We start from the raw sequence: 14,464 nt of genomic DNA on the forward strand, positions 1-14,464 counted from the left end.
TTTAAAAGTAAGGAAAACAGAGCTAAAATTGTCTCTGTATCCAGTATTACCTCATTGCAAATATATAGACTTTCACAGAATATGTTTTGTAATTGAATTTTATTCTTGCCTTCATCAGTTTTTCCTATAATATTTATGTTCATTATAGTTATTAACTTTTTAAACAATATTGTCTATATTTTTGTACTCTGAGAAAATAATTCCTTTTAGATGACAAGTAGAATTTAAATGAATAAATGAAATGCTTTATTGAAAAACTAAGGCTTTGATTTTAAAGTATATTGTTATGAATAATAACAAACTTCTTCTTCTCTGGAAATTTTTAATGTAAATATAAAATATTTGAAGAAATTATAAAAAATAACAAATCAATCTGTATATATTTTAAAATCTGACTTCAAATTGATACACAAGGCTGAGACATACATATGTCATTTGACAACTGACTTAAATGTCTAAATATAAATCAAAAATCATTTTCATTACTTCAACTATAAAAAGATAAATTCAGTAAGTACTTTAAATCTTGGAAAAATAACTTGAAAAATACAATAAGTATTATAAAAGGTGAGGATTAATGTGACTGAACTCAAAGAAAATGTGGGATATAAATGAAGACAGATTCTCATCAGCACATAAGTTCTTTAATGTGGATGTGATTACACAGAGATGTGTAAGGTCATACTGACACCAGTGTGGTCTTGAAATGTTTAAATACCCTTCAAGACAACTTATACTATCAACTTAACTACAAATCAATGAATACATCCTATGATAGGATGCCTAAAGACCATATATATGTGTGTATATATATAGCCAGAATACTTCTATAATAACTCCAAGTACACAGTGATGATCAGCAAGTGGTAAAATGCTAAATACGGACTTGGAGCATAGCTGAACAGTTGGATGGACAAGTCATGAACAAGTAAAATTCGTAATTGTACTAAATAAGAAACACAGTTTCTAAACTGTTGAATATTTATTATTCACGCTTACTGTTTGGAATCAGGCATAGCTACATTAGTTTTGAACCAAACAATGTTAAAAGAGTCATGTGCTTATACAATCACTTACAGAAATAACAAGAGTTAACTATATTTTGGGTACCTTTGGCATACTTCTTTAATATTTTGACTAGTATCTTAATATATCACTAGTTCATATATTTTGCAAGTCTAAAATATCTATATTATTATACTAAAAACAATAGGCAATAAAAAGATTTAATTATAAATTCTTATAAACTTTGGGAATAAACTTTTAAAGTTAAGCAAAATAACATTTTTGAAATAAATGTTTTAGTGATTTTCTAAAGGGTTAATAATTAATTGGTTGTTAAAAACAATCACTTATATATTAAAAAATTATAAATTCTTCCTTTATGCAATCTCCAGTAATATTTAACTGTTTTTAAAATAACAATACTGTAAATATGATGAATTCTCAATTTTTGATTTCTGTGTTTATTCCCTCTGCAATAGGCTTCATTGAGAGCATCAGTTTTAAAAGTTTGCAATGTTCACAGTTTGCCTTACCAGTAGTCCCCTGAGCAGTCACCTCATGCCAGGATGATTTAGTGATATCCTTTTAGGGAGATGAAGCCACAGAAGAAGGCCAGAATCTGGCAAAAGTCCTTTATGAACAAGTTGATTCATTCTTGTCTCTGCAACTTCACTCTTTCTGTTCTTTATAAGAGTTATCCTGGAACCTCCCCAAACTCTGCAATTTTTAAAATATTTTTTCAGTGAGAGCTTTTCTTTATTGCTGTGATTTGACTTTAATGTATATGCTTCTGATTTTCAAATTCATAGGTTTTTAGCCCTTACCTCAGCTCAACATTCACATGATTGGACTGCTAATATTTCTGTAAACATCACTTTTAAATAACTGCATATTTTTGTCATACAGATATAATTGATCAATCTTTTTAAAAAGGTTGTAGATAGTTTCCTATCATAAATACTGTGGTCCTTAATATATACTAACACTAATTTTTACTTGTATTTTGGATTATTTATTTATGACAGATTTCTAAAATTAAAAAAGTAATCAAAATGTGGGAATATTTTAATATCTCTTGATACTTGCCTACAAATGATCAGAAATGTATCATCTCATGTTACATGAGAATGCCACTATTGCTGCATTATAAATTTTAAGGCTTTGATAATTTAAATGTTGAAAATTACCCTATCCCTATATTAGGGAGTCATTCCTGGCTCTGGCTGTCCTGGCCAAGCATGCTGCCTCTTTTTCTTCTCTATCCTTATATTTGGGTTTCCTGTCACTTTGCTGTTTAACTCCAGTGTTCTCTCTTGGATAATGTATTTGAGGTATGATTTTCTCATATACTATTTTGATTCTTATAAGTGGGTGAGATGCTTCTAGTCAGCCATTGAACCAGTCATACTTCATTCTAAAAATTGGTATTTCTTTTATTCTAATTGAACATTCTGTAATTGGTTATTTAAAACATAATTCCACTTTTCAGTGCTCTCCTAAGTATGTCCCAACCTGCTCTTAAGTGAATTCTTTAAAATACTTTTTCCTACACTGTGCTTCTGACAAACTGGGTAATTCACTATTCCTTATCAACCTTCCTAGCCTGATTAAAGACCATCAAGTACTTCATGTTACCTGCTTCTGTGTTTTGTACATTTGATTTCCTATTATACAAATGTTTTTCCTTCCATATCTGTCAATCACAATTGTCTCTACATTTCAATATCCATCATAAATGCTTCTTTTTCATAAAGTCATTCCACATCTTTCTCACCAGACACAATTTATTTTTTCTTTAGACCTTCATATCATTTTATGTACTCATTTAGGGATGTTTGCCTTGCCATTCCTCTTATAATTATATCCTTTGTAATTTCCACAGTACCAGAAGAGTGTTTATTTTTATTTAGGAACACAAAGCATCAATACTTGAGGGCTATTTTAATAGAAATGCTGTGCTCAAAATAAAATGAAATACATTTCTTTATATCCCTTCCAGTTAGATTTCTAATAATATTTACATTATTTGCTTTTTAATCTCAAAATAAATATCCAGTTCTCTGTGCATATTGTCTTCTACAGGTTATTGCATTATTCTAAGCAAGGTTATTAGACTTCTGTCTTAAAATAACCACTCCTAGTACCTTACAAGAGGAAAAATTGGACCCATGAGAAATAAACCCATTTCCAAAGATTCTTTAATATAATAAAAGCTATGAAAAGGCCATTTATTCTTTGTTATCTTGTCTCTGCAATCATTTAGACCTTATAAAGAGATTCGCTGAATTAATTTATCTGGCTTAAAATTTATATAACTTTCTGATATTTTTCTTAGGTTTCCATCTAATGGCCTGAGAAGAAAATTGGCCATCAAAGAGTTTTATCTTATTCCTCAATAGACAGAATTTTAAGGGAAAAAAACAGTTGATCTTCAAATATTTTATAAAATTCTTTAGAGAGAAATACAATGGTGATCATTAATTAAGCTTTCATTTATTCAACGAGTGTTTTTGCTAAATGCCTAAAATTATCTAGGCTGTGTGATATGAGCTGAAGTTACAGAGAGCAGTCAGAGTTTCTTTTCTCAAGAGGTTACAGTCTACTGGCAGAGACTGAAAACAAAGAATGCCTTGGCAAAAATTATGTGAAGAAAGATCCCAGAGGAGGCCTGTTAATTAGGCTGGATGGGGGCAGGGTTGAGGTCAGAAATGGCTTCCTTGGTAGATAGATAACACTTAAACTCGATTTTATAAGGCAAGGAGGGATTCACCGCTGACAGTATGACCTTATTCATCCAATTATAGTTCTTTGAAACATTTGAGTCCTTCTAGAATGGCTGAATTAGCTGAAGGTTTTTGTACCAGAGAGTGGGAAATCTTTAGCAAGATTCACAAACATGTTTGCTTTCATCAAACTTTGTGTTTGGCCTTTAACCTTTGAAAAAGTCACTATCAAAATGATTAAACTTTCTCTAACTAGTATTTTTAATTCTTTTTAAAGGCCTTTCATTCATTAATATAATTTTTTTTCCTTTTTTTAATTGTATTTTAGGTTTTGGGGTACATATGAAGAACATGCAAGATTGTTGCATAGGTTCACACATCACAGTGTGATTTGCTGCCTTCCTCCCCATCCCCTATATCTGGCATTTCTCCCCATGCTATTTCTCCCCAACTCCGCACCCCTGCTGTCCCCCCCATTTCTCCCCTACAGACCCCAGTGTGTGATGCTCCCCTCCCTGTGTCCATGTGTTCTCATTGTTCAACACCCACCTATGAGTGAGAACATGCAGGGTTTGATTTTCTGTTCTTATGTCAGTTTGCTGAGAATGATGGTTTCCAGGTTCAGCCATGTCCCTACAAAGGACAACAAACTCATCATTTTTTATGGCTGCATAGTATTCCATGGTGTATATGTGCCACATTTTCACTGTCCAGTCTATCATCGATGGGCATTTGGGTTGGTTCCAGGTCTTTGCTATTGTAAACAGTTCTGCAATGGACATTCATGTGCATGTGTCCTTATAGTAGAACGATTTATAATCATTTGGATATATACCCAGTAATGGGATTGCTGGGTCAAATGGAATTTCTATTTCTAGGTCCTTGAAGAATCCCCACACTGTCTTCCACAATGGTTGAACTAATTTACACTCCCACCAACAGTGTAAAAGTGTTCCTATTTTTCCACATCCTCTCCAGCATCTGTCTCCAGATTTTTTAATGATCGCCGTTCTAACTGGCGTGAGATGGTATCTCAATGTAGTTTTGATTTGCATTTCTCTAATGACCAGTGATGATGAGCATTTTTTCATATGTTTGTTGACCTCATATATGTCTTCTTTTGTAAAGTGTCTGTTCATATCCTTTGCCCACTTTTGAATGAGCTCGTTTTTTTCTTGTAAATCTGTTTTAGTTCCTTGTAGATTCTGGATATTAGCCCTTTGTCAGATGGGTAGATTGCAAAAATTTTTTCCCATTCTATTGGTTGCTGATTCACTCTAATGACTGTTTCTTTTGCCATGCAGAAGCTGTGGAGTTTGATTAGGTCCCATTTGTCTATTTTGGCTTTTGTTGCCAATGCTTTTGGTGTTTTGGTCATGAAGTCCTTGCCTATGCCTATGTCCTGAATGGTTTTGCCTAGATTTTCTCCTAGGGTTTTTATGGTGTTAGGTCTTATGTTTAAGTCTTTAATCCATCTGGAGTTAATTTTAGTGTAAAGTGTCAGGAAGGGGTCCAGTTTCTGCTTTCTGCACAAGGCTAGCCAGTTTTCCCAACACCATTTATTAAACAGGGAATCCTTTCCCCATTGCTTGTTTTTGTCAGGTTTGTCAAAGATCGGTTGGTTGTAGATGTGTGGTGTTGCCTCCAAGGCCTCTGTTCTTTTCCAGTGGTCTCTATCTCTGTTTTGGTACCAGTACCATGCTGTTTTGATTACTGTAGCCTTGTAGTATACTTTGAAGTCCAGTAGTGTGATGCCTCCAACTTTGTTCTTTTTGCTTAGAATTGACTTGGCTATGCAGGCTCTCTTTTGGTTCCATATGAAGTTTAAGGTGTTTTTTTCCAGTTCTGTGAAGAAGGTCATCGGTAGCTTGATGGGGATAGCATTGAATCTGTAAATTACTTTGGGCAGTATGGCATTTTCACGATACTGATTCTTCCTAACCATGAACATGGAATTTTTCTCCATCTGTTTGTGTCCTCTCTTATTTCATTGAGCGGTGGTTTGTAGTTCTCCTTGAAGAAGTCCTTTACGTTCCTTGTTAGTTGTATTCCTAGGTATTTTACTCTCTTTGCAGCAATTGTGAATGGCAGTTCATTCTTGATTTGGCTCTCTTTAAGTCTGTTATTGGTGTATAGGAATGCTTGTGATTTTTGCACATTGATTTTGTATCCTGAGACTTTGCTGAAGTTGCTTATCAGTTTCAGGAGATTCTGGGCTGAGACCATGGGGTCTTCCAAATACACAATCACGTTGTCTGCAAATAGAGACAGTTTGACTTCCTCCTTTCCTAATTGAATACCCTTTATGTCTTTTTCTTGCCTGATTGCTCTGTCTAGAAATTCCAATACTATATTGAATAGGAGTGGTGAGAGAGGGCATCCTTGTCTAGTGCCAGATTTCAAAGGGAATGCTTGTTATTAAGATCTGAAAACATTAACCCATATTTTATGGAGACTATCTAGTGAAAGGTATACATACTTACAGTTCTAATCAAGCACTATTATTTTCCTCAGTAATTAACAATGTCTTTTTTTTTATAAGTCTGTTTAAAAGATTTATTTTTTAAGTCTCAGGAAACTTAAAACCATGGCAGAAGGCAAAATGAGAGCCAGCACTTCATATGGCTGGGAGCTGAAGGAAGAGAGAGTGGGGGAGGTGCCACATAAGTCATTAAGTCATTCTCTTATGAACAACTAACTGATGCTACCCAATCTCTTTCTAGACTTGTTTTTGTATTATAATGTTTGTGTCATAAACATGTATTCATAGGCACACATATATATTATTAAATTTTTAAATGAATATATATTTACTTTGTAATGTGTTTTTTAACTGATAATGAAACATGCTAAGTAACATATATAGTGTTATTTTATCATAATTGAAGCAATATCCCTAAGCAGTACATACCAAGAATGAGACAGCGAGGGGAGGGGAAGAGAGAGAGAATGCTATGTCGAATTACAAAGACTGGTATAGTCATGTGGAACTGCCACTGTCTGTCTTCAAATACTGGTTCTACCACTAGTGGCTCACCAAGCTTGGGAAGGATATTTAATTTTTCACTGCTTTCAGTTTCCTCAGTTGTAAAGTTGAAGCAATCACAGTGCCTGACTCATAGGGTTATGTTATGTTTAGAATAGTGTCTGGCATATAGTAAAATCTTCAAAACAAATAAAAAGTCAAACAATATTTGCTGTCATCTTGTGAATATTAATTTTTTTCTCTAATTTTTTCTCTATTTGCATAATCTTTCATTTAATTGATATGTCATAGCATCAGAATATTTCACCCCAAAACACTTCAGAGTGTATCTAGTATTCAATATTTGTTTCTGGCACTTTATTTTTTAAGGCCAAATTTATGTACAGTGATGTGCATATGTATACCTTAAATGTATCCTTTGATGAGTTTTGACAAATACTGTAACCCAAATCTTTAGCAAGATATAGAAGTTTAACATCACCCCAAAAGTTCTCTATACTTCTTCCCAGTTTCTGGTCTATCCCATAGGGGCAATGGCTCTGTTTCATTTCTTTTTTAAAGTCATGCTATGAATTTGCTTCACATGAATCATTTAAAACTTTATAATAAAATCAGGCAGCACATACCTTTTTGTGAAAGCTTTCTTCCAATCACCATAATACTTCTGAGATTTATCCATGTTGTATGATGAATCAATAGTTAATTTCTTTTTATGGCTGAGTAGTATTCCATTGCATGGACATACCAGGGCTTGTTTACACATTTTCTTCCAGATGGACACCTGAGCTTTTTATAGCATTCAGCTATTATGATAAAGCTTCTAGTAACATCCTTGTACAAGTCTTTTTTAGACATCTGCTTTCATTCCTGCCGAACAAATACCTAAGAGCCGAATTACTGGGACATATGTTAGATGTATGTTTCATTTAATAAAAAACTGCCAGATATTTTTACAGAGTAATTGTGTAATTTATATTCCCATCAACAATGTGTGAGAATTCTAGATGTTTCACATCCATGCCAATATTTGTTTTTTTCAGTTTTTAAACTTTTGGTTATTACAGTCTCCTCTCTTGTTTCCAAATAAATGCACTTACCCGAAAAATTTTGATTTGCCTAAGTATGGGTGACTCTTATTTTTTCTTGTGCCTTTTCAGTAAGTTTAATTTTGTAAAAGCATTTTTAGCAATAAATTCAGCATTTTACAAAATTAAAAAATTAGCTAAAAAAAAGTTATGTAAATACTTGTCAATGTTGTGCAAATGATTACAGTACTTGTAGCTGCTGATACAATTTCAGAGACTTCTTTACATTAAAATGCAAAATATACTGTATTGCAAACCAACTGGAGTAAAGATAATGATTTTAGAGAAATGTGTTGGATGATGAAAGAACTAATCTGAATGATGATGAAGAAACTAAAAAAGATTCATGTGAGGTATTTGAATATTTATGCATTTTATATTAAACAATTTTTCCAAAGTAATATATAAGTTGAGGTTTTAAACATTATTGTTAACTAATTTAATTATTATTATTAGATACATTCTTTTTCATCTATATCTTTAAAATGTCACTTATTTAAATTGGCCAAAACTTTTAAGATAATCTTTGCATTGGCAAAATTTGGTTATGTATATTAGTTTTAGAATTTATTTAAACTTTTTAATAGTAACTACAACAACACAAAATTTCAGTGAATAATCGGCAAAATAAAACCATTTAAAATACATTTAGATAACATAGCACGACAGTCTTTTATCTGGATGTTGATCCTAGGAGTATGTGATTTTTCCCATAATTATACAATGAATGCAACACTGGAACCAAATCTCAGTCCTCCTCCTGCCTCCTAGAGTAACACTTGATCCATTTATGGTACAGGCATTCCTCAGAGATATTTCAGGTTTAGTTCCAGAGCACTGCAACAAAATGAATATTGTGGTAACGTGAGTCACACACATTTTTTGGTTTCCTAGTGTATATAAAAGTTATGTTTGCATTATCATGTAGTCTATTAAGCACATGATTGCATTATGTTTAAAAATATAGATATCTTAATTTAAAATACTTAATTGTCAAAAAACACGAATGATCATATGAACCTTCAGTGAATCCTCATCTTTTTCTGGTGGAGGGTCTTGCCTCAATGTTAACGGCTGCTGGCTATTCAGGCTGGAGGCTGCTGAAGATTGGGATGGCTGCAACAATTTCGCACTCTCTCTCTCTCTTTTTAGAGATGGAGTCTTGTTGTTTTTGCCGAGGCTAAACTTGAACTCCTGGGCTAAAGCAATCCTCCCTCCTTAGCATCCTGAATAGCTGGAACTTCAGGCACACAACACTATGCCCAGTTTGGCTGTGACAATTTAAGATGACAATGACATTTGCTGCATCAATTGGCTTTTTCTTTTACAGGAGATTTCTCCTTTACCCACAAAACTTATTTCACAATTTGTGTCAGTTCTCACAAACCCTGCCAACTGTTTTATCAACTAAGTTTATGTTATATTCTAAATCTTTTTTTAATTTCAACATTCACACCTACTCACCAGAAGTAGATTTCATCTAAAGAAACTACTTTCTTTGTTCATCCATAAGGAGTTCCTTATATGTTTAAGTTTTACTATGAGATTGCAGCAATTCAGTCACATCTGTAAGTAAGCTCCACTTTTAATTCAAGTTATCTCGCTGTTTCCACCACATCTGCAGTTTCCTTCTCTACCAAAGTCTTGAACCCCTCAAAGTCATCCATGAAGGTTGGAATCAACTTTTTCCAAACTTCTGTTAGTGTTGATATTTTGACCTCCTCTCATGAATCACAAATGTTCTTAATGGCATCTAGAATAATGAATCTTTTTCAGAAGGTTTTCAGTTTATTTTGCCCAGATCCATCAGAAGAATTATGTCTATGGTAGCTATAGACTTATGAAATGTATTTCTTAATTAATAAAACTTAAAAGTTAAAATAACCTCTTGATTGATGGGTTGCAGAATGAATGTTGTGTTAGCAGGCATGAAAACAATATTCGTCTCCTTATACAGTTCCATCAGAGTTCTTGGGTGACCAGGTACATTGTCAGTGAGCAGTAATATTTTGAAAGGAATCTTTCTCTGAGCAGTTGGTCTCCACAGTGGGCTTCAGATATTCAGTTTAGAATGCTATTAAAAGATATGCTGTTATCTAAGCTTTGTTGTTCCATTTACAGAGCACAGGCAGAGTACATTTAGCATAATTCTTAAGGGTCCTAGAATTTTTGGAATAGTACATGAGGATTGGCTTCAACTTAATGTCACCAGCTGCATGTCATTGTCAGCTGACCTGCATGTCACCATCACCAGTTGTATGTCATCATCAACCTGTGTTTTGAAACTTTGAAGTCAGGAATTGGCTTCTCTCTTTTAGCTATAAAAGTACTAGATGGCATCTTCTTACAATAGAAGGCCGTTTTATCTACATTTAAGATCTGTTGTTTAGTGTAGCCACCTTTATCAGTGACCTCAGCTAGTCTTCTGGATAACTTGATGCAACTTCTACATCAGCACTTGCTGCTTCAACTTGCACTTTTATATTACAGAGATGGCTTCTGTCCTTAAAACTCATGAACCAAACTCTGCTAGCTCCCAGCTTTTCTTCTGGAGCTTCCTCACCCTCTCTTAGCTTTCATGAAGTTGAACAGTAATAGGGCCTTGCTCTGGATTAGGCTTTGGTTTTAAGAGAATGTTGTGTCTACTTTCATCTATTCAGACCACTAAAATTTTCTCAATATACCAATGAGTCTGTTTTGCTTTCTTATCATTCAGGTGTTCACTGGCATAGCACTTTTGAATTTCTATGAGAACCATTCCTTTGCATTCACAACTTGGCTTACTATTTGGTATAACAGATCTAGTATTCAGCATATCTCATCTTTCAACATCCCTTCCTCACTAGATTTAATCATTTCTATCTCTTGATTCTAAGTAAGAGACACAAGACTCTTCTTTTCACTTGAGCACTTAGAAGCCATTGTAGAACTATTTGGCCTAATTTTAACATTGTTGTGTTTAAGGGAGTAGAAATGCCTGAGAACAGGAAGAGAGATGGAGAAACAGCCATTGAATAGGGCAGTCCAAAAACACACAACATTTACCAATTAAGTTCATTGTCTTATATGTGCATAGTTTGTGGTGCCCCAAAACAATGACATCAGTGGTAACATCAATGATCACTGATGGCAGATTACCCAAACAGATATAATGAAATAGTCTGAAAAATTGTGAGAATTACCAAAATATGACACAGAGACACAAAGTGAGCATGTTATTGGAAAAAATGGTGCCGATAGACTTGCTAGATGCAAGGTTGTACAAATCTTTGATGTGTAAAAAGTGCTATACCTTTGAAGCACTTAAAAGCAAGGCACAGTAAAATGAGATATCTTGTATTGTGTTGCCTAGAAGATCTATTTTAAGCTCAGGCATCCAAGCAAGAACAACCTTTGCTTTAAAGAATCGTGAAAATCACTCTCCCATGGTCACTGTGTATGAATTGTGACTAAGAAATCACACTAACAAGCAATCAGGTTAGAAAAAAGCAGACATGGCAAGCATTTGACAACTTTTAGGACATTTTAAAAAATGATTATCCCTGAAAATGCAATTTGTAAAGTTTCTATTTCTAGCAAGTTTATAAGCAAAGTGTAAGAATGTATCTCCTGACAGCACTTGAGTAATTTGATTCAATCTTGTGAAATAATATAAATAAGAAATGGAGAAAGACACCATCTCATTCTTACTCCCTTATTGTTTAAAGGGTAGGCTTCAGAAGAACTGGAATTAAGTTGCGTTAGAAATATTCACAAGTGAGTATGTCTGTCAGACCTACAGGCACACAGTTTAACTTTAGGAATTGGAGTTGGATGACAGATTTTAAAGATGTATGTTGTGGAGTAAGACAGATAATGGAAAATCTCTTCTTTCTAGTAATAATCAGTTACCCTGTCCAAACTGTCTCCATCATTAAGTTCTATAGGTGATCATCATCGTATCCAGAGCAAAGATAAATGCAAATTAAGGGTAGATATATATTGTTACTTATATATAATGGGCAAAATGGCATTTTGTGTATGTGGGGGTCATAAATATTAAAAACTATTGAAGAGCTTTTCTGGTCCCATTTTTATCAGAATGTCTCACATCTGTTAATAATTATATGTTACTGTGTTTTCTTTCTTTTTTTTTTTTTTTTGAGATGGAGTTTCGCTCTTGTTATCCAGGCTGGAGTGCAATGGCACGATCTCGGCTCACCGCAACCTCTGCCTCCTGGGTTCGGGCAATTCTCCTGCCTCAGCCTCCTGAGTAGCTGGGATTACAGGCACATGCCACCATGCCCAGCTAATTTTTTTGTATTTTTAGTAGAGACGGGGTTTCACCATGTTGACCAGGATGGTCTCGATCTCTTGACCTCGTGATCCACGCGCCTCGGCCTCCCAAAGTGTATTGTGTTTTCTTCACCTAGAACATATCAGTTATATGAGAGGATAGGCTACTATATATAACTAACTGAAAATAATACTCCACATGTGTAAACATGCCTTTATTATTTGAGTAAACTATTTGTAGATCCCTATTACATTAAATTTATTGTCATAGAATACACTGAAAGAAATATATTGAAAGTACCATAAGTATACTATGTGTATTAGTCATATCTATATCAAAGAGCCTGAGCATACAGTGTATATGTTTTGGCTTTATGTTTTTCAGTGGTTGCAAATGCTGGATTTTATGTAATACTGAAAGGCCTAGCTCGATCTCAAACAAAAGTCTACTACAATCTGATGGAAGGAAGTGACTCGCAAGTCTCGTTCATACCTCAGAGTTTCCCCAGCTTTATTTTGGGTGAAAAATTCAAAAAGTCTACACTTGCTGAGATGTACCTACCTTCATATGACTCAATGGTAAGGGAGGAGTATTTGCTATTTTCACAAGCAACAAGGTAACATGTTTTTGTAAAACTTTATCTCTTCCAGATATTGAAATCCAATCTTCAGAGTTCTGAAATATTTAAGATAATATATCCTTTAGAATATAAATGATATTGTTAATATTGAAATTTGATTAAATATTTTTGATAAAGGATGACTTCAGCAGCATCCTGACCACTGGCAGGGTTTGTGTGGTGTATTTGATAACAGGCAAGGTTGATGTGGCTGAATCCCTGAAAGAGGGAGAATAGTAGTTTCAGGTAAAGGAGAGGGAATAGGTGATTTGAGGAGGGAGAGACAGGAAGAAGACTTATTGATTATGGAGGACCTTTACATTAAGTCAAGAATTAAGTGTGTTTATTATATTTGTCTCAAAAGCAATGCTAAGGTAGTCAAGTAGTTAATTTCATTATAATCAGAAATTAGTTAATTGAGGAAAATCTTTTGCATCTATACAGTATTTTAAGACTATCTGCTGGTCTTAAAATTAAAAGTTCCATATGATTCTGAATCTCTGGATACTCCATGTGGGATAGAGGTCTGAATTGACTAGAATTGTGGCTAATAGTCATTCTCAATTTAGGGTGACCAAGATGTCAAGAGTAGAAAAGAGTCAAATAACAAATTAAAGCCAAATAATTTAACATTGTGGGGTACAATCAGAAAAATCTAGAACTAATATCGTGTTCAAGAGAAATAAGCATGGGTCATACCCAGAAAGAATGACAAGGATAAAAATGAACAGGGCTATAAATGTATGTTATTCATCTCACATAAGTGAATGATGTTTCTGATTGTCTTCTTGTTAGGGATAGAAAAGAATGCATTTGCCATGTTAGTGACCACATATAATGGACCTAATGCTATTTTAATATGCTCTTGCAAATATAGCACTTTTAGCACAATGGTTATAATTAGGGCTATTTCTTGGTTGAATTTCTAGTAGTTGAATCCAGGCTCCAAAAACCCATTTTATTTTTTTAATGTTAAAACTCGTATATTAAATGAGGACATGATGGGAATCACCACATCTGCCTTCTGCTTTAGTTCTTTAGGAGCAGTACTAATTTCTGGCATTCCACCTGCGATGTGATATTGTTTTCAATTTCTTATCTTGGCCAGAGTGGGGAAAAGGGTAGAGAGCAGTTTCAGAGGCTTCCACTTAATCTTTACTGTGATAGCTCTTATTGCATACGCCAAGAAGCCAGTGTGGAAACTCTACCAACTACCAAGTATCCATTTAAATTATGCTTTTAGGGGCCATGGGTGTTGCCCATGGGGTAGATCTATGGACCCAGTGAAGCACTGGGAACCAGACCTGAACCAAAACTCTACATTTTAGGAATTCTGCCTATTTCTTCTCTGTAACAGGTGACCATGAAGACATTTTATGTATCAAGGGTTTAATATCCCTATCTCAAATTTTAGAGCTCCACTTTTCTTCATCAGGGCCCTAGCTTTAGCAAAAAATACAAAAAATTCTTGCTGAGCTTGAGACTGCTATAGCAGAGCTCCAGAAACATAAATATGATTATATTTCTATCTATATGCATGTATATCTACCTACCTACCTACCTACCTACCAATTATCTATTTACCTACCTGTCTATATACCAAGTCAGATTCTCAGATTATTTTGCCCTCTAACTGTTGAAAGTGAGATTTTCTTTATATACTGCCAAAGAACCCTTGGATTAGATCATTCATCTTAAATGGGTGATTAATTTTCCTTATCTTTTTATTTTATTTCTTTAGTGCACTTAGAGCTCCCAGCAGCAATCATC

General features: G+C 34.1%; 1 protein-coding gene across 2 annotated transcripts in view; it reads left to right on the top strand.

The window, feature by feature from the left end:
- CNBD1 (cyclic nucleotide binding domain containing 1) overlaps positions 1-14,464 on the top strand; it is a 610,026-nt gene that overhangs the window by 334,719 nt on the left and 260,843 nt on the right. For both annotated transcript variants that reach the window (XM_064384348.1, XM_064384347.1), the window contains exon 6: positions 12,460-12,653. In XM_064384348.1, coding sequence (XP_064240418.1) covers positions 12,460-12,653 — 194 coding nt within the window. The remainder of the gene's footprint in view (positions 1-12,459; positions 12,654-14,464) is intronic.

Source organism: Aotus nancymaae, unplaced genomic scaffold (genome assembly GCF_030222135.1).
Source record: "Aotus nancymaae isolate 86718 unplaced genomic scaffold, 86718_ANA_hifiasm-v0.15.2.pri h1tg000036l, whole genome shotgun sequence".
Classification (NCBI taxonomy): Eukaryota; Metazoa; Chordata; class Mammalia; order Primates; family Aotidae; genus Aotus; species Aotus nancymaae.